Source organism: Hordeum vulgare, chromosome 4H (assembly GCF_904849725.1).
Source record: "Hordeum vulgare subsp. vulgare chromosome 4H, MorexV3_pseudomolecules_assembly, whole genome shotgun sequence".
In the NCBI taxonomy this organism is placed as follows: Eukaryota; Viridiplantae; Streptophyta; class Magnoliopsida; order Poales; family Poaceae; genus Hordeum; species Hordeum vulgare.
In genome coordinates this window covers 351,115,599-351,142,496 of record NC_058521.1, presented here as the reverse complement: position 1 = coordinate 351,142,496, position 26,898 = coordinate 351,115,599, and the positions used below count along the sequence as shown (strand labels likewise).

The 26,898-nt window shown below is 51.2% G+C and overlaps 1 protein-coding gene across 1 annotated transcript; it reads left to right on the top strand.

The window, feature by feature from the left end:
• Nucleotides 1–23,351, top strand: LOC123446465 (phosphoenolpyruvate carboxylase kinase 1-like). The gene is made up of 4 exons (XM_045123055.1): nt 1–621; nt 11,612–11,615; nt 22,973–23,140; nt 23,243–23,351. The coding sequence occupies exons 1-4, from the start codon at nt 1–3 to the stop codon at nt 23,287–23,289; spliced, it is 840 nt and encodes a 279-aa protein (XP_044978990.1). The 3' UTR covers nt 23,290–23,351.
• The last annotated feature ends 3,547 nt before the right edge of the window (nt 23,352–26,898 follow it).

Genomic DNA, 26,898 nt, shown 5'->3' with positions numbered 1-26,898 from the left:
ATGTTTTATGACGGAGAGGAGGCACTGATGCGGCAGTACTCCGTCGGCGACGAGATCGGACGCGGCCGCTTCGGGACGGTCCGCCGCTGCCACTCCAACGCCACGGGGGAGGCGCTGGCCCTGAAGACCACGCCCAAGGCGGCGCTGCATGACCCGCTCGACCTAGCGCTCGCGGAGCAGGAGCCCAAGCTGCACCTCCTCGCCTCCTCCCCGCCCTGCAGCCCGCACCTGGTCGCACTCCACGCCGCCTTCGACGACGCGAACGCCGTCCACCTCGTCGTCGACCTCTGCACCGGTGGGGACCTCCTCTCGCTCCTCTCCGCCCGCGGCCTCCGCCTCCCCGAGCGTGAGGCCGCCGGGCTGGCCGCGCAGCTCGCGTCCACGCTCGCCGCTTGCCACCGCCGCGTGGTCGCGCACTGCGACGTCAAGCCCGACAACCTCCACTTCGAGCTCAAGCTTGCCGACTTCGGCTCCGCGGAGTGGTTCGGGGACGGGCGGCCCATGTCGGGCCTCGTCGGCACGCCATACTACGTGGCGCCCGGGGTGGTCGCCGGGAGGGAGTACGGGGAGAAGGTGGATGTGTGGAGCGCTGGGGTGGTGCTCTACATGATGCTCTCGGGGGTCGTGCCTGATGGGGTTATAGTCCTAGGGTAGGGTCATAGGCCTGCCCTATAGGTCCTACCCAAGGACTACCCTTCATAAGGGACAATGCCCTTAGTCAGTTCCGACTGAATTAAGGACTTCCCATCATCCAGTCGGTGACGATTCCTCCATCATCCAGTCGGAGATGAGCAGTCGGAGCGTATCAAACTTACCGACTGGATTCCACTCTGTACATCATAACCCCCCTCGAGGGCAACGGTCATACGCTTTCATGTATATTTATTAGCATTTAAGGCATACGTTACCTGTAACATAGACATTTAATCACCACTACTCCACCCCTGTGCACCGAACTGTTGTGAAGGGCCGCGCACTCTATATAAGTCGACCTTCCCCACTGGTGCAGGGGTTAGCAATTCACTGTAATCCATATTCCACTCGACATCAAGCTCCCAAGAGCACTGAGACGTAGGGCTTTTACCTCCACCGTAGAGGGGCCTGAACTCATACAACCTCGCCGTAGCTAAGGCTCTGCCCATCCTTCCATACCCTACACATCTACTGTCAGACTTATACCCATGACAGTTGGCCCCCACCGTGGGGCAGGCGTCTAAGCGACTTTCGGCGAGTTTGCGACTACATCTTTTCATCATGTCGTCCGGTGGAGATTTGTGCATGGGTCATGAGATCCTCTTCGGCGCTCTCTCCTTCATCGTCGACGATTCGGGATGGCTTCGGGATGCTCCTCTCGACGTCGAGGCGCTCCCCAGTCGTGGGGCTACGCACTTTCGTGCCGGCGCCCGCGACATCCTTCTTCTCCAGCAGTCGGCTCCGGTGTCGACCTTCGCCCCCGTCACGCGCCGCAACAAGCGGTCTCACCGTCCGCGGCTCCAGCGTTGGGTGCAATACGCCCAGGCGCACCAGAGCGCGTCTTCACAAGTGGCGGTCCTCGAGTCGGTTGTAGTTGCGCCGCCGTCCCAGCGCTCGGACTCAGTTCTGACTGAGTTTCCTTCCCAGTACTTGGGTCGCGGGCCTGCAGCCGAAGTACACATGGCCAACTCCCATGAAAGTCCTCGCCAAACCGGCCGGAACGAGCACGAGGTCGGCGAAACATCCGGCGCTCGTCGTCAGCCCCGCCGTTCTGCCAGTCGGCACACTCGTAGAGCAACGTGGAGGTGTTCCGCACACCCGTCCTCAACCTGGATGCCGCTGCCAAGATAGCCGATTCCCTCCAGCCGACTGATTTAGAGGCTGGCAGAGGGATCGAGCAGAACCGTGCCCTACTGCACACGGCGCAACAGCAAAATTCGGCGGTCTCCCAGTCGCACAACATGATCCACAATAGTTCTGTTCGCGCGAACACGCATCGGTCAGTTCACAGCCCCGGTTCTCATCAGCGACACAGGGGAGGCAGCCGTTCCATGAATCCCGAAGATCGTCGCCGTTCACGCACCCCTCCGCGGGGTGGGCCCGTCGGGCCCCGACATCATGATGATCGGCGTTCGGTCGGTGACACTTATGATCCAAGGCCCGACGCAAGAGGATGTATCGCCCAGAGGAGGGTCGACAGGGGCCGGGCCCACCGCGATGGTCATGATATAGACCGTCCGAGTGGAAGCAGGACCATTGTCTCTGGCCCCGAGTGTTTCAGTCGAGCCATCCGTTCGGCTGACATCCCTCCCAACTTCCGATTGGCGACGGGAATCAACAAGTTTACAGGAGAATCCAAGCCAGAAACGTGGCTGGACGACTACCGAGTGGCAGTCCAGATCGGCGGTGGAGACGACCAGGTCGCCAAGAAACATCTCCCCCTGATGCTCGACGACTCGGCACGAGCGTGGCTGAACCAGTTGGCTCCTTCAAGCATCTACAGTTGGGCAGATCTGGCCCGAGTCTTCATCAGGACCTTCGAGGGGACGTGCAAACGCCCTGCTGGTCTCGTGGAGCTCCAGCACTGTGTCCAGAAGCAGAATGAGCCCCTGCGCGATTTCATCCAGCGTTGGACAACCCTCTACCACACGGTGGAGAACGTCACAGAGCACCAAGCAGTCTGCGCCTTCAAGGCAGGCGTGCGGTACAGAGATCTGTACCTGAAGTTCGGTCGAACAGGCGACATCTCCATGAGCAAGATGATGGAGATAGCGGCACGCTATGCAAATGGCGAAGAAGAGGACCGCATTCGTAGCGGCAAGCACAAAACAGTCGCCGATGGAGATGGGAACAACACTCGGAAGCAGAAGCAGAAAGCTCCGTCCACTCTGCAGGCAGAGGCCGCAGCCGTTACCAATGCCAAGTTCAAGGGCAAGGGGAAGGCTCAGTTCACCCCCAAGAAGAAGCAGTCCGGAAACCACATCCTGGACCAGCCATGTCCAATCCACACGAAGATGGATGAAGAGGGCAACGCCATATTTTCGAAGCATACCACTCGGCAATGTCGCCTCCTGATCCAGGGGTTCGGCGAAGGGCAACCGAGTGAAAAGGACAATGAACAGGATGAGGAGGACAAGGAGGATCCGTTCCCCCAAGTCCATGTCACACTGATGATTTTTGCTGACGTTGAAAGCAAGAGTCGACTGAAGTTGGTGAACAGGGAGGTGAACATGGCCACCCCGACCAATCCCACGTTCCTCAAATGGTCTCAGACTGCGATCACCTTTGACCAGTCGGATCATCCAGCACACGTACCCACCCCAGGGAGGCAGGCCCTGGTCGTCGACCCGATGGTGGAAAGAGTCCGACTGCGCAAAGTCCTCATGGACGGCGACAATGGCTTGAACATCATGTATGATGACACTCTCAAGGGGATGGGCATTCCGATGTCAAAACTTAGCGAGAGCAGCATGCAGTTCCATGGAGTCGTCCCTGGACGAAAGGCCAAGTCACTCGGCCAGATCGCGTTGGACGTCGTCTTCGGCTCCGACAAGAACTTCCGCAAGGAAAAACTGACGTTTGAGGTGGTGGACTTCCAGAGTGCGTACCACGCGATTCTGGGCCGCCCGGCGTATGCGCGTTTCATGGCCCCTCCATGTTACGTGTACCTGAAGCTGAAGATGCCAGGCCCAAAAGGTGTGATCACTATCATAGGAAATCGGCAGCGGGCCGAGGAGTGTGTGCAGCAGGGATCGAGGATCGCCGATCAGTAGATGGCTGTCCTCGAGCTTGACGAGTACAAGAAGACAGTCGACCCCGCTGACTTGATTCGTTCGAAGAAGCCAGCTTCGGAATCCGCATTCCAATCGGCGGGAGAAACGAAGAAGGTGAGCATCCACCCGATAGACGACGCCGCTGCCCCGACGAACATATCCACCACCCTCGATCCTAAATAGGAAGCCGAGCTCATCCAATTCCTCCGTGAGAACTGGGACATTTTCGCATGGAAGCCCGCTGGTATGCCAGGTGTACCCAGGGAGTTGGCTGAGCACCGATTGCATGTGGATCCTGCTGCTCGGCCTGTCCGAGAATGCCTGCGTCGGTCCGCCGCGCACAAGAGGAAGGCAATCGGAGAAGAGGTGGCTAAGCTTTTGGCAGCCAACTTCATTGGCGAGGTACACCACTCCGAGTGGCTCGCCAATGTTGTCATGGTGCCCAAGAAGGACAAGTCTCTTCGAATGTGCATCGACTTCAAGCATCTCAATAAGGTCTGCCCGAAAGACCATTTCCCGCTCCCCCGCATCGATCAAATTTTCGATTCAACTGCGGGTTGCGAGCGTTTGTCATTCCTTGATGCCTACTCAGGCTATCATCAGATCCATCTGTATGGCCCCGATGAATTAAAAACAGCCTTCATCACCCCATTCGTGTGCTTCTGCTACATCACTATGCCATTTGGTTTGAAGAATGCAGGAGCGACCTTTATGCGCATGATCCAAAAATGCCTCCTTGACCAGATCGGTTGAAATGTGGAGGCGTATATGGATGATATCGTAGTCAAGTCACGCAAAGGTTCTGACCTGCTGACTGACTTGGCAGAAACATTCGCCAACCTTCGTAGGTATGATATCAAGCTCAACCCAGCCAAGTGTTCATTCGGTGTTCCCAGCGGAAAGTTACTCGGTTTCTTCGTTTCCGAACGAGGAATCGATGTCAACCCCGAAAAGATCGGGACCATCGTCCGAATGGAGCGGCCGGTTAGAATACACGATGTTCAAAGGCTCACAGGTTGCCTAGCGGCTTTGAGCAGGTTTATCAGTCGACTCGGCGAGAAGGCACTTCCTCTGTACCGACTCATGAAGAAATCAGATACTTTCGAGTGGACAGACGAAGCCCAAATCGCATTCGACGACCTCAAAGTCCTACTTTCCACCCAGCCGGTTCTTACTGCTCTGCTCAGTAAAGAACCCCTTCTTCTGTACATCGCGGCTACAAATCAAGTCGTCAGCACTGTTCTCATAGTCGAACGCGAAGAAGAAGGCAAAGCATACAAGGTTCAACGGCCAGTGTATTATGTCTCCGAAGTCCTGACTCCTTCCAAGCAGAGGTATCCCCACTATAGAAAACTTATTTACGGGATTTACATGACTGCGAAGAAGGTGGCTCATTATTTCCAAGACCACTCGGTGTCTGTCGTTTCTGATGCTCCGTTGTCGGAAATCCTCCACAATCGGGACGCATCGGGCCGAGTGGCAAAGTGGGCGATGGAGATGTTATACTGCGACATCAAGTTCGAGGCCAAGAAAGCTATAAAGTCTCAAGTTCTGGCTAACTTTATAGCAGAATGGGTAGAACAACAGCAACCGACCCACATCTACTCGGCTCATTGGACAATGTTCTTCGATGGGTCCAAGATGTTGAATGGCTCCGGCGCTGGCGTTGTGATCATATCGCCAAAGGGTGACAAACTCAAGTATGTGTTGCAGATACACTTCGATTCCTCCAACAATGAGGCAGAGTATGAGGCTCTCCTTTATGGATTGCGCATGGCCATCGCACTCGGCGTCCGTCGCCTGATGGTCTACGACGATTCAGATTTGGTAGTTAATCAAGTGATGAAGGAGTGGGACGTAAGGAACCCCACCATGACCACATACTGCAATGCAGTGAGGATGCTCGAGAAAAAGTTTGAAGGTATGGAACTCCACCATGTTCCGCGACTGAAAAACCAAGCAGCTGATGAATTGGAGAAACTTGGATCCACTCGGAGACCAGTGCCGAGTGACGTCTGCCTCGAGCACCTTCACCTTCCCTCAGCTAAAGAAGATCCTTTCACAGAGGAACCAGTACAACCAAAGAGCTCGACAGATCCGACTGAAGTCGAAGTCCCTACTGTAGTTGATTTGATCATGGAGATTCTTGCTATCATCCCCGATTGGACTGTGACGTTCATTGCATACATCCTGAGGCAAGAATTACCAGAAGACGACTTCCAAGCCAGACAGATCGTCCGCAGGTCAAAGTCGTTCACTGTCATTGATGGCCAGTTGTACAAGGAAAGCGTTTCAGGCGTCCTTCGACGATGCATCTCCCCTGAGGAGGGACAATTAATCCTGGAAGAAATTCACTCGGGAACCTGCGGTCATCATGCCTCCTCAAGGGCAATCGTCGCCAAAGCATTCAGAGCTGGCTTCTTCTGGTTGCAGGCGAATGAAATGGCAAAGGATATGGTCGACCGATGCGAAGGCTGTCAGTTCTACTCTAACAAGTCCCACAAGCCAACATCTGCGTTGAAGACAATCCCTCTTGTTTGGCCGTTTGCAGTGTGGGGATTAGATACAATCGGTCCATTCAGGACAGGCCAAGGGGGATTCACACATCTGTTGGTGGCAGTCGACAAGTTCACAAAGTGGATTGAAGCCAAGCCCATCAAGAAGCTCGACGCCCTTACAGCCATCAAGTTTGTCAGGGACATCATCTCCAGATTCGGGGTACCGCACATCATAATCACTGTCAATGGCACAAACTTTGAGTCGGACAGATTCAAAGGTTTCTGCACAAGCCAAGGTATCCGAGTGGATTTTGCATCTGTGGCGCATCCCCAAACAAACGGGCAAGCAGAGCGGGCGAATGGACTTATTCTGCAAGGTTTGAAGCCTCGACTCCTACGAGAAGTGGGACATGCTGCCAGCGCATGGGTCACCGAGCTGCCTTCGGTGCTGTGGGGTCTCCGCACAACCCCAAATAGATCTACAGGGCGATCCCCGTTCTTCCTCGTTTACGGAGCAGAGGCAGTCCTTCCGAGTGACTTGCTTCACAACGCTCCACGAGTTGAACTCTTCTCCGAAGCTGAAGCAGAGCAAGCAAGGCAAGACGGAGTGGATCTTCTAGAGGAGGAGCACGAGATGGCACTGACTCGCTCAACCATTTATCAACAAGATCTACGGCGCTTTCACGCGCGACACGTCAGGAGTCGTACATTCCAAGCAGGCGACCTGGTGCTCCGAGTGGATCAGCAGAGACCTCACAAGTTGGCTCCCGCCTGGGAAGGACCCTTCATCATCTCCAAGGTGCTCAACAACGGAGCATATCGACTCTACAACCTCGACAGGGAAACGGACGAGCCGAGAGCATGTAACGGAAATCTCCTGAAGCGCTTCTACACGTGACCGTTGACTGAAGTAATGTAAAGAACAAGTATCGTTGAAGTAATACAAAGCAGATTGAGTTTTTGCAGATGCAAAATTCTTCCGCGTTCGCAGACTCCGGTCTAAAAAAAAAGAGTGTGCACTAAACGTCGCACTCGGGGACTTAGCTGCGATCCAGAATCGCCTAAGTACAAACTTTCTCCGAGTGTGCACTAACCGTCGCACTCGGGGACTTAGCTGCGATCAAGAATCGCCTAAGTACAAACTTTCTCCGAGTGTGCACTAACCGTCGCACTCGGGGACTTAGCTGCGATCCAGAATCGCCTAAGTACAAACTTTCTCCGAGTGTGCACTAAACGTCGCACTCGGGGACTTAGCTGCGATCCAGAATCGCCTAAGTACAAACTTTCTCCGAGTGTGCACTAAACGTCGCACTCGGGGACTTAGCTGCGATCAAGAATCGCCTAAGTACAAACTTTCTCCGAGTGTGCACTAAACGTCGCACTCGGGGACTTAGCTGCGATCAAGAATCGCCTAAGTACAAACTTTCTCCAAGTGTGCACTAAACGTCGCACTCGGGGACTTAGCTGTGATCAAGAATCGCCTAAGTACAAACTTTCTCCGAGTGTGCACTAACCGTCGCACTCGGGGACTTAGCTGCGATCAAGAATCGGCTAAGTACCAACTTTCTTCGAGTGTGCGCTACACGTCGCACTCGGGGGCTTAGCTGCGATCAAGAATCGCCTAAGTACAAACTTTCTCCGAGTGTGCACTAACCGTCGCACTCGGGGACTTAGCTGCCATCAAGAATCGCCTAAGTACCAACTTTCTCCGAGTGTGCACTACACGTCGCACTCGGGGACTTAGCTGCGATCCAAAATCGCCTAAACAGTAACTTTCTCCGAGTGTGCACTACACGTCGCACTCGGGGACTTAACTGCGATCCAGAATCGCCTAAACAACAACTTTCTCCGAGTGCGCTCTAACCGTCACACTCGGGCACTTGTTTGCGATCAAGAATCGCCTAAGTAAAAAGCTTCCTTCGAGTGTATCTTAGAGATCCACTCAGAGGTTAGCAACTACCCTCATTGGGGCTCATGTAGATGTCAAGACAACTGACAATTACATGAGTAGCAGACCCTCATCGAGGCTCATGTAGATGTCAAGACAACTGACAATTACATGAGTAGCAACTCGCTCCGAGTACGACTTTACAATCGCGCTCGAAGACTTAGCTGCGATCACGAATCGTCTAAGTAAACAATTGCCTTCGAGTGTATCCTAGAGATCCACTCGGAGACTTAGCAGACCCTCATTGAGGCTCATGCAGATGTCAAGACAACTGACAACTACATGCTCTGCATGTTTGCCACTAGCTTCACCAAGAAACGCCAAACAAAAACCACGAGCCAAAATCGTGTCAACCATTATTTGGCAAAGGAAGAGCAAAATATTAGATTCAAATTCAAAGTTGGTTTAAAGATAGTCGGTTCGGTGTAGATCAAGCTTATCCACACCGAACCACGAACGTGACGGCCAACAGCAGTGGCCAAAGTTTGATACAACTACCACTCAGCATACCGAGGTAAAGTTTTTTCAAGCGTCGTCAGGACTGGCAGGCTCCACGAAAGTGTCGAGGTCGATCCCGTCTGTGATGCGAGTGGCGCTCTCAAGGAAGGTCTCCATGAAATCTTCGAATCGAAGCTTCTTGGTGTTGGCAACTTGCAACGCCTTCAGCTTCTCTTCGCGAGCCTCCTTGCAGTGCACTCGGACCAACGACAGCGCCACGTCCGCACCACAGCGAGCAGCAGACTTCTTCCACGCCTGCACTCGGTTCGGGACGTCCTCCAGCCGAGTCATCAACCCTTCCATCTCCCGCTGGGACTTGTCTTCAGGCCACAGCTCCTTGTCGATTCGGCCGACGACCTCTCTCAGGGGACCGATAAAAGGTCCCACTTTGCCAAGGCGAATGTGCGCTCGGAGCATGTCTCGATTGGCGTCGTCGCCGAGTGGAACGTTCGAAATAACTGACCGCTCAATGTCAGCTGCTTCAGCCTCAGCGTCCATACAAAAATCTGCAAAGACAAGATGAGCAGACAGTAAGCGCATCATGAAATACAAAGTCAAGAAGCACTCGGAAAAACAGAACTTACCACCGAGAAGCGCAATCATCTTCCTTGCCCAGTCACTGACGTACTTCTCCTGTGATATGCACCGCCTGTTCATCACCTTCATCTGCCCCATCAGCTCGGTTCTTTGTTTCCCCATTTTCTCCATTTCGGCCACCAATGCCTTGTTTGCCTCACGGGACTCCTCCAAGGACTTCTCTCGTTCAGCAAGAGCGCCCTTCACACCAGTCAAGTCATGAACAGTTGCCTCCAGTTCCGCAGCAAGCTGAATCTTTTCAGCCTTCAGAGCGTTGTACGCTGATCCCATCTTGCAAGTCTTCTGCAAATCAGCGCGAAGAGAAGAGCAGGCAAATTCAACAAGGAAAACAATAAAAGCTCGAAGTTCTTCAGACCCCTGCTGACGTAAGCAGTCGACAGCGGCCTCGAGGACTACACCCAGTGGGTTCACTAAGAGTGACCCCACTGCCATGAAGCTCAAACAGGTCCGCCCTATTGAGCTAAATAACAAAAACAAGCCTATGAGGCTACTACTACCCGACTTGAGTAAAATTACTCTCGGGGACTACTTCCAGTAGGTGCACTCGGAGTGCCCTCACCGATAACATTCGAACAGATTAGTTTTGATCTGATCAAGTTAAAGAAAATGTATATAAAGACAACTGCCGGTGCGAGCACTCGACAGAAGTCTCGGGGACTACACCCACTGGGTTCACTAAGAGTGAACCCACTGCAAAATAATCATACTGCATCCGAGTATATTGCTTAAACACCCACTAGGTTACAAGAGGAAAGTAAATACTTACTAGCCCACTTACTCGGATATCGTCCCGGAGTTCCAAGCTTCGCTTGTACACAGACGCGATGGAGTCGTACGCACTATTGGCATCATCCGCCATCAACTCTGCCTGCACCATGGCCCCCTTGGCAGCTCCCACCTGATCTTCCGGGAGGCGTTGGGCGTCGTACTGGACGGTCGGCGGACCTGGCACCACAAGAGACTCCTTGGGCATCCCAAGTCCTGCTCCAGTCGGTTCAGCAGCGATGAGCGCCGTTTCAGTCGACGACATCGTCTCGGTTGGCGGCGCGTCCATGGCGGGAGTAGTAGCAGATGGAACAGCCTCAAGGACAGGCACCATAGCTTGCTCGGACCTCTTCTGGTCGTCCTCCTCCACATGAATCACCTCTGAAGGAAGCCCGACCGAACGACGTGAGACCATAGGAAAAAGGGCAAGATCAAAGACATAATTCGTGAAACAATTGTGAGCACTCGACAAGTTATACTCACCTCATTCGGAGGAGGGTTGTCTGCGCGGAAGGGCTTCACTCGCCGGGCTCCTTTGGGGTTATCGCAGGCGCCTGTGATGCTGCGGACTCACGCCGTCACAACCTCCCCGGTCACGCACTTGGGGTGAGTCCGTGTGGAGTCCTCAGGCCCCGTGTAGTGCCACATGGCGTGGTGTCGAGCTTGCAAAGGCTGGATACGCCGACCTAGAAAAATCTCCAGCAAATCTATGCCGGTGACTCCCTTGCGGACGACATCTACCAGCGCGTCGACCGGAGGCTGAATCTGGATCTTTTCCATCTTCGTGAGCGCAAGCTGCCTAGGCGGAGCCGGTCGGTCTAGGCTAAAAGGTGGCAGTCCAGTTGCGGCATTCGGACAACCGACGTCCTGGCAGTAGAACCAAGTCGACTGCCAGTTCCTAACGGATTCAGACAACTGAAGAGCGGGATAGCTACTTTTGCTTTTCTTCTGGAAGCCTAAGCCTCCGCAGAGCTGGAGGATATGAGTTTTGTCGTCCGACTGGCTAAGTCTTTTGATGGTTTGGGATCTAGCAGAGAAGATGTGCTTAAAGAGCCTCCAATGAGGAGGATAACCGATAAAACACTCACAAAGCACGACGAAGGCAGAGAGATGAGCTATTGCGTTGGGAGGAAAATGGTGGAGCTGCGCCCCAAAGTGGTTCATTATACCTCTGAAGAAGGGATGAGGAGGCAGAGAGAAGCCTCGGTACACGTGACTGAGCAGCAAGACGCGCTCCCCCTCCTGGGGCGCCGGCTCCGTCTCGCCCTCCGCCGGCAGCCTCCACGTCTTGTTCTCGATCAGGCCTTGCTCCACCAGCTCCAGCATGTCGCTCTTCGTCACCATGGAGGGGAGGAAATCCCCCTGGATCCAACCCGCCGGCAGTGCCCGCTGTCGCTGTTGAGCGGGAGCCGCCGTCTTCTTCTTCTTCCGCGCCTCGAGCTTGCTCGTCTGCCCCTTCGTCATGGTGGAGGTTGCAGATCCTCGGAGGAGGAGAAGAAGGAAGGAGCTTGGGGTGCGCAGGAAGCCACGGGAGAAGCGGGGCGAGTGCGAGTTATCAGGCGAGTGCAACGACAAACCCTCGCTGGAGAGGTTTAAATAAGGTTCCGACTGGGTCACTAGCAGGTGGCCCCGAAATCTTATCCCCCGACCGGTTGCTGCGATATTAGTGGAGGAGACGATGGCGTGGAAATCGAGGCGGCAGATACTACTCGATGACGATGTCGTCATCCCCGGTGAGCGCGCGACAACCGAAATTTGAGGATCCCAGAAAATCCGCCGCTGTCAGTTGACCGGTCACGTCAAAAGATTCCACGGAAGCACTCGGTCTCTGACGGTTCGTTTCACAGATATATGTTGGAATTATGCCCTAGAGGCAATAATAAATATAGTTATTATTATAATTCCTGTATCAAGATAATCGTTTATTATCGATGCTATAATTGTATTGAATGAAGACTCATTTACATGTGTGGATACATAGACAAAACACCGTCCCTAGCAAGCCTCTAGTTGGCTAGCCAGTTGAGCAAAGATAGTCAGTGTCTTCTGATTATGAACAAGGTGTTGTTGCTTGATAACTGGATCACGTCATTAGGAGAATCACGTGATGGACTAGACCCAAACTAATAGACGTAGCATGTTGATTGTGTCATTTTGTTGCTACTGTTTTCTGCGTGTCAAGTATTTATTCCTATGACCATGAGATCATATAACTCACTGACACCGGAGGAATGCCTTGTGTGTATCAAACGTCACAACGTAACTGGGTGACTATAAAGATGCTCTACAGGTATCTCCGAAGGTGTTAGTTGAGTTAGTATGGATCAAGACTGGGATTTGTCACTCCGTGTGACGGAGAGGTATCTCGGGGCCCACTCGGTAATACAACATCACACACAAGCCTTGCAAGCAATGTAACTTAGTGTAAGTTGCGGGATCTTGTATTACGGAACGAGTAAAGAGACTTGCCGGTAAACAGGATTGAAATAGGTATACGGATACTGACGATCGAATCTCGGGCAAGTAACATACCGAAGGACAAAGGGAATGACATACGGATTATATGAATCCTTGGCACTGAGGTTCAAACGATAAGATCTTCGTAGAATATGTAGGATCCAATATGGGCATCCAGGTCCCGCTATTGGATATTGACCGAGGAGTCTCTCGGATCATGTCTACATAGTTCTCGAACCCGCAGGGTCTGCACACTTAAGGTTCGACGTTGTTTTATGCGTATTTGAGTTATATGGTTGGTTACCGAATGTTGTTCGGAGTCCCGGATGAGATCACGGACGTCACGAGGGTTTCCGAAATGGTCCGGAAACGAAGATTGATATATAGGATGACCTCATTTGATTACCGGAAGGTTTTCGGAGTTACCGGGAATGTACCGGGAATGACGAATGGGTTCCAGAAGTTCACCGGGGGGGGGGGGGGCAACCCACTCCGGGGAAGCCCATAGGCCATAAGGGTGGCGCAACAGCCCTTAGTGGGCTGGTGGGACAGCCCAAAAGGGCCCTATGCGCCATAGAGATAAAAATCAAAGAGAAAGAAAAAAAAAGGGAGGTGGGAAGGAAGGGAAGGACTCCCACCCACCAAACCAAGTCCAACTCGGTTTGGGGGGGAGCCTTCCCCCCTTGGCTCGGCCGACCCCCTTGAGGCTCCTTGAGCCCCAAGGCAAGGTCCCCTCCCTCCCACCTATATAGACGGAGGTATTGGGGCTGATTTGAGACGACTTTTCCACGGCAGCCCGACCACATACCTCCACGGTTTTTCCTCTAGATCGCGTTTCTGTGGAGCTCGGGCGGAGCCCTGCTGAGACAAGGTCATCACCAACCTCCGGAGCGCCGTCATGCTGCCGGAGAACTCTTCTACCTCTCCGTCTCTCTCTTGCTAGATCAAGAAGGCGAGATCATCGTCGAGCTGTACGTGTGCTGAACGCGGAGGTGCCGTCCGTTCGGTAGTAGATCGTGGGACTGATCGCGGGATTGTTCGCGGGGCGGATCGAGGGACGTGAGGACGTTCCACTACATCAACCGCGTTCACTAACGCTTCTGCTGTACGATCTACAAGGGTACGTAGATCACTCATCCCCTCTCGTAGATGGACATCACCATGATAGGTCTTCGTGCGCGTAGGAATTTTTTTGTTTCCCATGAGACGTTCCCTAACAGTGGCATCATGAGCTTGGTTCATGCGTAGATGTCTTCTCGAGTAGAACACAAAAGTTTTTGTGGGTGGTGATGTGCATTTTGCTGCCCTCCTTAGTCTTTTCTTGATTCCGCGGTATTGTTGGATTGAAGCGGCTTGGACCGACATTACTCGTACGCTTACGAGAGACTGGTTTGATCGTTACGAGTAACTCCGTTGCTCAAAGATGACTGGCAAGTGTCGGTTTCTCCAACTTTAGTTGAATCGGATTTGACCGAGGAGGTCCTTGGATGAGGTTAAATAGCAACTCATATATCTCCGTTGTGGTGTTTGCGTAAGTAAGATGCGATCCTACTAGATACCCTTGGTCACCACGTAAAACATGCAACAACAAAATTAGAGGGTGTCTAACTTGTTTTTGCAGGGTATGCTTGTGATGTGATATGGCCAACGATGTGATGTGATATATTGGATGTATGAGATGATCATGTTGTAATAGAAATATCGACTTGCACGTCGATGGTACGGCAACCGGCAGGAGCCATAGGGTTGTCTTTATACTAACGTTTGTGCTTGCAGATGCGTTTACTATTTTTCTAGGATGTAGCTTTAGTAGTAATAGCATGAGTAACACGACAACCCCGATGGCAACACGTTGATGGAGATCATGGCGTGGCGCCGGTGACAAGAAGATCGTGCCAGTGCTTTGGTGATGGAGATCAAGAAGCACGTGATGATGGCCATATCATGTCACTTATGAATTGCATGTGATGTTAATCCTTTTATGCACCTTATTTTGCTTAGAACGACGGTAGCATTATGAGGTGATCTCTCACTAAAATTTCAAGACGAAATTGTGTTCTCCCCGACTGTGCACCGTTGCTACAGTTCGTCGTTTCGAGACACCACGTGATGATCGGGTGTGATAGACTCAACGTTCACATACAACGGGTGCAAAACAGTTGCGCACGCGGAACACTCGGGTTAAGCTTGACGAGCCTATCATGTGCACACCTGGCCTCGGAACACATGAGACCAAAAGGTCGATCATGAATCATATGGATGATATGATTAGCATAGGGATGCTTACCACTGAAACTATACTCAACTCACATGATGATTGGACTTGAGCTAGTGTAAGTGGATCATGAACCACTCAAATGACTAGAGAGATGTACTTTTTGAGTGGGAGTTTAGCAAGTAATTTGATTAAGTTAAACTCTAATTATCTTGAACATAGTCTAAGTCCACTTTGAATATATTTGTGTTGTAGATCATGCCTCACGCGACAGTCACCCTGAATTTTAATACGTTCCTAGAGAAAGCTAAGTTGAATGATGATGGAAGCAACTTTGTAGACTGGGCTCGTAATCTTAAGCTAATCTTACAAGCTGGGAAGAAGGATTATGTCCTTAATGCTGCGCTAGGAGATGAACCACCCGCTACGGCTGACCAGGATGTTAAGAACGCTTGGTTAACACGTAAGGAGGACTACTTAGTAGTTCAATGTGCAGTCCTGTATGGCTTATAACCGGGACTTCAACGTCGCTTTGAGCGTCATGGAGCATTTGAGATGTTCCAGGAGTTGAAGTTCATCTTTCAGAAGAACGCCCGGATCGAGAGGTATGAGACCTCCGATAAATTCTATGCTTGCAAGATGGAGGAGAACTCGTCTGTCAGTGAACATGTGCTCAAAAATGTCTGGGTACTCAAACCGTCTAGCTGAGCTGGGAAGTGAACTCCCGCAAGAGGCTATCACTGACAGAATCCTTCAAGCACTGCCGCCAAGCTATAAAGGCTTTGTGTTGAACTACAACATGCAAGGGATGAACAAGTCACCCGGCGAGTTGTTTGCGATGCTGAAAGTCGCAGAGTCTAAACTCCGTAAAGAGCATCAAGTGTTGATGGTGAATAAGACCACTAGTTTCAAGAGAAATGGCAAAGGCAAGAAGGGTAATTCAAAGAAGAGCGGCAAGCCTGTTGCCAGTCCAACGAAGAAACCCAAAGCTGGACCTAAGCCTGAAACAGAGTGTTACTATTGCAAGGGTATGGGTCACTGGAAGCGCAATTGCCCCAAGTATCTGGCTGATAAGAAGGCGGCCAAAGAAAAATCAGGTATATTTGATATACATGTTATTGATGTGTACCTAACCGGCTCTTGTAGTAGTGCCTGGGTATTCGATACCGGTTCTGTTGCTCATATTTGCAACTCGAAACAGGAACTGTGGAATAGACGAAGGTTGGCGAAAGATGAAGTGACGATGCGCGTAGGAAATGGTTCCAAGGTTGATGCAATCGCCGTCGGCACATTGTCACTTTAGTTACCGTCAGGATTAGTGATGAACTTAAATCATTGTTATTTAGTTCCTGCGTTGAGCATGAACATTAAATCTGGATCTTGTTTATTGCGAGACGGTTACTCTTTTAAGTCAGAGAATAATGGTTGTTCTATTTCTATGAGTAACATCTTTTATGGTCATGCACCGAATGTGAGAGGATTGTTCATATTGAATCTTGATAGCGATACGCATATACATAACATTGAGACCAAAAGAGTTAGAGTTAACAATGATAGCGCCATATTTTTGTGGCACTGCCACTTAGGTCATATTGGTGTAAAGCGCATGAAGAAACTCCATGCTGATGGACTTTTGGAGTCACTTGACTTTGATTCACTTGACACGTGCGAACCATGCCTCATGGGCAAGATGACTAAGACTCCGTTCTCCGGAACAATGGAGCGTGCAAGTGACTTGTTGGAAATCATACATACCGATGTGTGTGGTCCAATGAGCGTGGAGGCACGCGGTGGATATCGTTATTTTCTCACCTTCACCGACGATTTAAGTAGATATGGTTATGTCTACTTGATGAAGCACAAGTCTGAAACATTTGAAAAGTTCAAGCAATTTCAGAGTGAAGTGGAAAATCATCGTAACAAGAAGATCAAGTTCCTGCGGTCTGATCGTGGGGGTGAATATCTGAGTTTTGAGTTTGGTACTCACTTAAAACAATGTGGAATTGTTTCACAGTTAACACCGCCTGGAACACCACAGCGTAATGGTGTGTCCGAACATCGTAATCGTACTCTATTAGAGATGGTGCGATCTATGATGTCTCTTAGTGATTTGCCGTTATCGTTTTGGGGTTATGCATTAGAAACAGCTGCATTCACTTTAAATAGGGCACCATCAAAATCCGTTGAGACGACACCATACGAACTGTGGTATGGCAAAAGGCCAAAGTTGTCGTTTCTTAAAGTTTGGGGATGTGATGCTTATGTCAAAAACCTTCAGCCTGAAAAGCTGGAACCCAAAGCGGAAAAGTGCGTCTTCATAGGTTACCCAAAAGACACAGTTGGGTACACCTTCTATCTCAAATCCGAGGGCAAAGTGTTTGTTGCTAAAAACGGAGCTTTTCTCGAGAAGGAGTTTCTCTCGAGAGAATTGAGTGGGAGGAAGATAGAACTTGACGAGGTTGTCGAACCTCTCATCCCTCTGGTTGGTGGCGCAGGGCAAGGGGAAACCTCTGTCATTGCAACGCCGGTTGAGGAGGAAGTTAATGATGATGATCATGAAACTCCAGTTCAAGTTTCTGTCGAACCACGCAGGTCGACGAGACCACGTGCTGCTCCAGAGTGGTACGGTAATCCCGTCTTATCAATCATGTTGTTAGACAACAATGAACCTGCGAATAATGAAGAAGCAATGGTGGGCCCAGATTCCAACAAATGGCTAGAGGCCATGAAATCCGAGATAGGATCCATGTATGAGAACAAAGTATGGACTTTGGAGGTACTACCTGAGGGCCGCAAGGCCATTCAGAACAAATGGATCTTCAAGAGGAAGATGGACGCTGACGGCAATGTGACCGTTTATAAAGCTCGACTTGTGGCAAAGGGTTTTTCACAAGTTCAAGGAGTTGACTACGATGAGACTTTCTCACCCGTAGCAATGCTTAAGTCCGTCAGAATCATGTTAGCAATAGCTGCATTTTTAGATTATGAAATCTGGCAAATGGATGTCAAAACGGCGTTCCTTAACGGTTTCCTTAAGGAAGAGTTGTATATGGTACAACCCGAAGGTTTTGTCGATCCTAAGAATGCTAACAAGGTGTGCAAACTCCAGCGATCCATTTATGGACTGGTGCAAGCATCCCGGAGTTGGAACAAATGCTTTGATGAGGTGATCAAAGCATTTGGGTTTATACAAGTGGTTGGAGAATCTTGTATTTACAAGAAAGTGAGTGGGAGCTCTGTGGCGTTTCTAATATTATATGTGGATGACATATTACTGATTGGACACAACGTAGAGTTTTTGCAGAGCATAAAAGGTTACTTGAATAAAAGTTTCTCTATGAAGGACCTAGGAGAAGCTGCTTACATTCTAGGCATTAAGATCTATAGGGATAGATCAAAACGCCTGATAGGACTTTCACAAAGCACATACCTTGATAAAGTTTTGAAGAGGTTCAAAATGGAACAGTCCAAGAAAGGGTTCTTGCCAGTTCTACAAGGTACGAGATTGAGTAAGACTCAGTGCCCAGCAACTGATGAAGATAGAGAGCATATGCGCTCCGTCCCCTATGCTTCAGCCATAGGTTCTATCATGTATGCGATGCTGTGCACTAGACCGGATGTTAGCCTGGCCATAAGTATGGCAGGTAGGTTCCAGAGTAATCCAGGAGTGGATCACTGGACAGCGGTCAAGAATATCCTGAAGTACCTGAAAAGGACTAAGGAGATGTTTCTCGTGTATGGAGGTGACGAAGAGATCGCCTTAAAAGGTTACGTCGATGCAAGCTTTGACACAGATCCGGACGACTCTAAGTCACAAACCGGATACGTATTTATTCTTAATGGGGGTGCGGTAAGCTGGTGCAGTTCCAAGCAAAGCGTCGTAACAGATTCTACATGTGAAGCGGAGTACATGGCTGCCTCGGAGGCGGCTAAGGAGGGTGTCTGGATGAAGCAATTCATGACGGATCTTGGAGTGGTGCCAAGCGCACTGAATCCAATAACCTTGTTCTGTGACAACACGGGTTCCATTGCCTTAGCAAAGGAACCGCGGTTTCACAAGAAGACCAGACACATCAAACGACGCTTCAACCTCATCCGCGACTACGTCGAGGGAGAGGACGTGAATATATGCAAAGTGCACACGGATCTGAATGTAGCAGACCCGCTGACTAAACCTCTTCCACGGCCAAAACATGATCAACACCAGAACTGTATGGGTGTTAGATTTATTACAATGTAATTCACATGATGATGTGAGGGCTAGATTATTGACTCTAGTGCAAGTGGGAGACTGTTGGAATTATGCCCTAGAGGCAATAATAAATATAGTTATTATTATAATTCCTGTATCAAGATAATCGTTTATTATCCATGCTATAATTGTAACGAATGAAGACTCATTTACATGTGTGGGTACATAGACAAAACACCGTCCCTAGCAAGCCTCTAGTTGGCTAGCCAGTTGATCAAAGATAGTCAGTGTCTTCTGATTATGAACAAGGTGTTGTTGCTTGATAACTGGATCACGTCATTAGGAGAATCACGTGATGGACTAGACCCAAACTAATAGACGTAGCATGTTGATCGTGTCATTTTGTTGCTACTGTTTTCTGCGTGTCAAGTATTTATTCCTATGACCATGAGATCATATAACTCACTGACACCGGAGGAATGCCTTGTGTGTATCAAACGTCGCAACGTAACTGGGTGACTATAAAGATGCTCTACGGGTATCTCCGAAGGTGTCAGTTGAGTTAGGATGGATCAAGACTGGGATTTGTCACTCCGTGTGACGGAGAGGTATCTCAGGGCCCACTCGGTAATACAACATCACACACAAGCCTTGCAAGCAATGTAACTTAGTGTAAGTTGCGGGATCTTGTATTACGGAACGAGTAAAGAGACTTGCCGGTAAACGGGATTGAAATAGGTATACGGATACTGACGATCGAATCTCGGGCAAGTAACATACCGAAGGACAAAGGGAATGACATACGGGATTATATGAATCCTTGGCACTAAGGTTCAAACGATAAGATCTTCGTAGAATATGTAGGATCCAATATGGGCATCCAGGTCCCACTATTGGATATTGACCGAGGAGTCTCTCGGATCATGTCTACATAGTTCTCGAACCCGCAGGGTCTGCACACTTAAGGTTCGATGTTGTTTTATGCGTATTTGAGTTATATGGTTGGTTACCGAATGTTGTTCGGAGTCCCGGATGAGATCACGGACGTCACAAGGGTTTCCGGAATGGTCCGGAAATGAAGATTGATATATAGGATGACCTCATTTGATTACCGGAAGGTTTTCGGAGTTACCGGGAATGTACCGGGAATGACGAATGGGTTCCGGAAGTTCACCGGAGGGGGGGGGGGGGCAACCCACTCCGGGGAAGCCCATAGGCCATAAGGGTGGTGCACCAGCCCTTAGTGGGCTGGTGGGACAGCCCAAAAGGGCCCTATGCGCCATAGAGATAAAAATCAAAGAGAAAGAAAAAAGAGGGAGGTGGGAAGGAAGGGAAGGACTCCCACCCACCAAACCAAGTCCAACTCGGTTTGGGGGGGAGCCTTCCCCCCTTGGCTCGTCCGACCCCCATGGGGCTCCTTGAGCCCCAAGGCAAGGTCCCCTCCCTCCCACCTATATATACGGAGGTATTGGGGCTGATTTGAGATGACTTTTCCACGGCAGCCCGACCACATACCTCCACGGTTTTTCCTCTAGATCGCGTTTCTGCGGAGCTCGGGCGGAGCCCTGCTGAGACAAGGTCATCACCAACCTCCGGAGGGTCGTCACGCTGCCGGAGAACTCTTCTACCTCTCCGTCTCTCTCTTGCTGGATCAAGAAGGCCGAGATCATCGTCGAGCTGTACGTGTGCTGAACGCGGAGGTGCCGTCCGTTCGGTAGTAGATCGTGGGACTGATCGCGAGACTGTTCGCGGGGCGGATCGAGGGATGTGAGGACGTTCCACTACATCAACCGCGTTCACTAATGCTTCTGCTGTACGATCTACAAGGGTACGTAGATCACTCATCCCCTCTCGTACATGGACATCACCATGATAGGTCTTCGTGCGCGTAGGAAATTTTTTGTTTCCCATGCGACGTTCCCCAACAATATATCCACTCGGATCACTGGTCAAGAGGATAAAATGGATCGAGGCAAACAACACCAAAGTCGCATCTGAAAGGATCGATATGGTTGGCTAGAGGGGGGGGTGAATAGACAACGACCACTTTTTAATTAATCTTAACAAGTTAAGGTAAACACTATACGGGTTCACAAATAATATGAAAAAGAGGTGACCCCTATAGAAGCTAACAACAAGAGCTATTAAGACAAGCAAGATATAGTCACAAGCAAAAGCAAATACAAAGTAAAGGTTAGAGATAACCACAAGTGGAACCGATGGAGACGAGGATGTGTTACCGAAGTTCCTTCCCTTTGACAGGAAGTACGTCTCCGTTGGAGCGGTGTGGAGGCACAATGCTCCCCAAAAAGCCACTAAGGCCACCGTATTCTCCTCACGCCCTCGCACGGTGCAAGGTACCGTGATTCCACTATAGGTGCCCTTGAAGGCGGCGACCGAACCTTTACAAACAAGGTTGGGGCAACTCCACACAAAGCTTGGAGGCTCCCAACTAAACCACGAAGCTTCACCACAATGGAATATGGCTTCGAGGTGACCTCAACCGTCTAGGATGCTCAAACACCCAAGAGTAACAAGATCCGCAAGGGATTGGTGGGGGAATCAACTTTTCTCTTGGTGGAAGTGTGGATCTAGGCCTTCTCACCCAATCCCTAAAGAATCAACAAGTTTGATTGGCTAGGGAGAGAGATCGGGCACTTTAGAGCTTGTGGAGAAACAATGGAGCTTAGAGAGGTAAGAGATAGGGTTCCTCAGCTAGAAGAACCCTTTATATAGTGGGGGGGGGGGGGAAATCAGACCGTTTTCCCACTCTCTGCCCGAGAACCAGCGGTACTACCGCTGCCTGGCGGTACTACCGCTGGCTGCAGCGGTATTGCCGCTGAGCCTCCAGCGGTACTACCGCTGACACCAGCGGTACTACCGCCGGCCCCTTGGTAGTGCACGAGCACAACTACCGCCGGGAAAGTCTTCGCAAAAGGGTCCGTCCACAAACTACCGCTAGGTAGGTGGAACAAAACACCTGGAGCGGTACTACCGCTGACCAGGGGCGGTACTACCGCTGGCTAGCGGTACTACCGCTAGGTGCAGCGGTACTACCGCTAGCAGTCCAGCGGTACTACCGCTGGAGCTAGCGGTACTACCGCTGGGGACCATTTTGCAGAAAAACTCAAGACGAAATAGGCCAGGGCCGCTCCAAACAAGGAAGGGGAGAATGTGAAGTGTGCGTGTGTAAAGATGGATTCCACCCAAACCTTTCCACTACGGATCCCCTCTTAATAGTACGGCTTTCCTATGACTCAAATAAAGAGAATCGTAGAGAGCGCCGTGCTTCCGTTCCAGAAGAGAGGAGACGTGTCGTCTTGTGCCGTTGACGAGTGTTACCTGAAACCTTGACACACACGATTAGTCCTATACGGTACTGTCATCAATCACCAAAATTACTTAGGCATAAACTATGCCTCAACAGCATCCATACCAGTCGGATCCGTACTCCAATCATCGCTTCGTCGTTCCAACCCCGATCCATTCGGGGACTAATGATGGGGTTATAGTCCTAGGGTAGGGTCATAGGCCTGCCCTAGAGGTCCTACCCAAGGACTACCCTTCATAAGGGACAAGGCCCTTAGTCAGTTCCGACTGAATTAAGGACTTCCCATCATCCAGTCGGTGACGATTCCTCCATCGTCCAGTCGGAGATGAGCATTCGAAGCGTACCAAACTTACCGACTGGATTCCACTCTGTACATCGTAACCCCCCTGGAGGGCAACGGTCATACGTCTTCATGTACCTTTATTAGCATTTAAGGCATACGTTACCTGTAACGTAGACATTTAATCGCCACTACTCCACCCCTGTGCACGGAACCGTTGTGAAGGGCAGCGCACTCTATATAAGTCGCCCTTCCCCACTGGTGCAGGGATTAGCAATTCACTGTAATCCATATTCCACTCGACATCAAGCTCCCAAGAGCACTGAGACGTAGGGCTTTTACCTCCACCGTAGAGGGCGTGAACTCATACAACCTCGCCGTAGCTAAGGCTCTGCCCATCCTTCCGTACCCTACACATCTACTGTCAGACTTATACCCACGACAGTGCCCTTCTACGGCGCCACCGCGCCCGAGATCTTCGAGGCCGTGCTCCGTGGCAACCTGCGCTTCCCGCTGCGCGCCTTCGCCGGTGTATCGCCCGAGGCCAAGGACCTGATGCGCCGCATGCTTTGCAAGGACGTCTCCCGCAGGCTCTCCGCCGAACAAGCCCTGAGTAAGCAGCGATCCCCCGACAGATCCCCTGAATCGAAGACCGCTCGCCGTCGCCTCTGGAGTTCCTTGCTGACGTTCGTGGATCGACTGGTGTTTTCCGCGGGGCATCCGTGGATCGCGAGCTGCGGCGGGGATGCGGTCGCGGGCTGAAGAGATCGATGGACCAACATAATCTCCACGCGGTCCATCCTCCTGTAGATAGAAGATCTTCTCCGCAGATGACGATGACTCAGTCTCTGCGGCTCTGCTCTGTTTCTCCGGCAAATCAGCGATGGGCCGAAGCAGCGGTGGTGCCGGAGTTGAGTTCAATAAGTAGATCCTTTACTCTAGGTCTAGAAGTCTCACGTGAAGCTCGGATTTCAGAAGCTTTCACCCGAGTTAGCCTGAATGTGTGTTTGTTCGTCGTGTTTGTTGTCTGAATCTGTGTACATGCAGTTTTGTTAAGTCGTAGCTAAACAAGAGAGAGGGTTAGTAGTACCTCATGGAACTTGGTAGGCAAGTGTCACGCCCAAGATGCGACCCTATCCTCAATTTGGCACGGGGCCTCGTCAGGGATAGAAGCGCATCTCGTCGTGTCGCCAGAATGGATATCGTTACAAGTACATGTACTGAAGAGAAGAGATATATATAAAGAATTGGCTTACACTCGCCACAAGCTACATCAGAGTCACATCAGTACATTACATAAACATCAAGAGGAAGAGCAGGGCCCGACTACGGACGAAAACAAACGACAAAAGAAGAACGACGTCCATCCTTGCTATCCCAGGCTGCCGGCCTGGAACCCATCTGTGACAGCCCGATGCCGACGCCCAGAAGATTCCCCTTTATTTCCGTTTCCGTCGTGCGGCTATTTTATTTTGTTGGTTGCATCGTCATTTAGTTTGCATCATCGCATCATGCATGGCATCATGTCATCTGTGTTTTGTCGGTGTTGCTTGTTGCTCCATGTTGTGGGGTGTTAGTGCTTCGTAAGTGGCATTATTTTGTTGGAGTGATGAAAGAGGGTGCGTTAGAGCAGCCGCTAAACCCCGTTGCACCGCAGACCTAAAACCCTCCTCTCCCCTCCTAAGTTGTTTTGTGGTTTTGCTAAAGATTTCTAACTTTACTCCTCTTTTAAAATATTCGTCTTCTTTTAAAAGGGTCCTTTTATTAAATGTGGGGGGCAACCCTTGGATTTTCTTTATTTTCTCCTTTTGTTTAATTTAAATCCGTCTCATTTTCTTTTCCTCTTTAAAGAGCTTTATTTTAATCTTTAAAGATAAGAGGTTGTATTTTGTTCTCTTGTCAAAAGGAGTTTGATTTTAATCTTTTGTAAAAGGGGTTGATTTTATTCTTTAATAAGAAAAGGGTTTTGAATTGTTTTTAAATTCTTAAAAAAGGTTTTATTTTAATTCTTAAAAGGGTTTCATTTTATTTGTTTAAAAATGCCCAAAACTATTTCTTATAGTGGGGTATGTTTTTAAGTAGTTAAAAGACATTTTTCTTTATTTTAGTTTTTCTGTTAAAACCTTTTCTTGTGAGTTTATATTTTTTTCTTTTCTTTTTAAAAAAATCAGGTTTTAAAAAAAACATCAGGGGGAGGACCCAGCCAAGGCCCAGCAGGCCAAGGCCAAGGCCCGAGCAGCCGCACGAGCGCAGCGCCCCCTCCCTGCGCGCCGCCATGGCCCGAGCAGCCGCACGAGCGCAGCGCCCCCTCCTCCGCTCCTGGCCTCGCCTCCCCAGCGCCCACTCCTGCCGCCCTCTCCTCTCCCCGTGTGGTCGCCCCTCCCTCCGCTGCGCCCCGAGTCGCCTCGCCCCGCGCGCCATGGCCCCCGTGCCCAGCCGTCGGCCCTGCCGGATGTCGTCGAACTCGCCGCCCCTCGCTGGTGCACCGTGTCGGTTCCTCTGCCTCCCTATGGCGCCCCGCGCCGCCACGCCCCTCTCTCTCGCAGCTGCCTCGCCCCGGCCGCCTCCACCTCATCGAGCCGGCCCCGTCGACCTCGTCCGCCCTGCGCCCGCGCCTCCCCGTCGCCACGCCGTGGCCTCGCCCGCCGTTCCCCGTGCGCCGGCGCCGCCTCCATCTCTCGGTCGGCCCGAGGCCCCCGCCAGCGCCGCTGTGCCATGGCCTCTCCTGTGTGTTGCTTCTGCAGGAGCTTTGCTCGAGGCGCCGCGTGCCGAGCCGTCCGCTGCCGAGCGCCGCTGCCGTGTGTAGTTGCTGCTAGGAGTGCCTGCCGCCTGCTCGCCGTCGCCCGTGCCTTTTGTTGCCGAGTTGCTGCGTTTGCTGCTGCTGCTGCTTCTGCCGAGTTGCCGCGTTGCTGCTGCAAGCTGTTGCTGTTGCCTTTGCTCGTAGCTGCCTGCTGTGGCTGTCGCTGTAGCCACCGCCGGGTTGCTGCTATAGCTGCCGACGTTGTTGCTGTGCACGTGGTTGTTGTATGCCTGAGGTGCTGCCGCCGTGGCTGATCTCGCTGCTGTGTCGTGCCGTAGCTGTCCATCGTTGCTACGTTTTGCGGTTGTTGATGTCGGCCGCTGCTGCTGGGAGTTGCCTGCGCCGCTGCCGAGTGCTCGCGAGCGGCTAGCTTAGCTCTTGATGTCGCCCCGCGCTCATGCTGTAGTTGTTGTCCTGTGTCGCTGGTGCCTTGCTATTGCTGTTGGGCTGCTAAAGCTACCGGCCGAGGCATGGTGCTGCTGTAGCTGCTTGCGTGCTTGCTGTCTGAAGCTTTGCTAAGTTGTGTGCGTTTTACTGCTAGCTAGATAGATGCTGTTAGGTGCCGTTGCTTTTCCTAGTTGCCGTAGCTGCTGGTACTTTGCTAGTTGATGCTTTTGCTGTTAGATGCTAGTCTAGGTAGCTAGTGGCTTGCGGTTTGTCCGCTTACGCTAGCCGTGTTGCTGCCGCTTGCGTCGCCGCGCGGACCATCCTCGCCTACCGTGAGTCGTCGACAAGATCGACGAGTACAACGATGACTTCGACTTCCCCGAACATCAACGGAGACGTGATCGACTATCGACGCCGAAGACCGGGAACCACGACGCCGAGCGAACGACTACCATCGACGAGACCGTGTACCACTACTTCAACTACCGGCGCGTGTACCACGACTTCCACGACGACCACGACGTCCGCTTCGACCGAACCCCTCCGATTCGCACGCGTCGAAGGTATACCGAGGGGACATGTCGTGTACCGTGTGCTAGTGATGAATGAATGTATGTGTTGAACAAGTTGAATGCATGTATCCACCGTATGTATGCACCTTTTGTTTGCCCGTGCACGTTGTCTTCCTTTTCGTCGTGCCCTCGACACATGGGAACCCGGTAGTCGGGATCATCCCATCTTTATTTAGCGTTCCCGCACGCGCGCCCTATTCGTTGTCATCGATACCCCGTTGAGTCATCGGGATAGGAACGTTGCCGTGGCATCGTTTCCGATTTGCCGCCATAGTTTCCCTTTCACTCGCAGTGGCGACACCTGTTTATTTCTCTTCTTGCCCGTGATGTTTGAACTCGCATGCATAATGCATTCATGGCATAACATATTGTTTTGCATGTCTTTTGTGCCGTAGATCCGATCTATGTTTCGCGTGGTAACCGACTAGGATGACTTGTAGGATCATCGCTTCACCCTTGCCATGATAACCACAATATAATATTGCCGTGATAATTAACGGGAGTGAATTAAATAATTAAACGTGGAGTTTCGTCGATATGCAACCCGTTGCATATCGAGCTTCACTTAATGTGTAGAGTTTGCGTGAGATGAATTGCCATGCCATCCCTTGC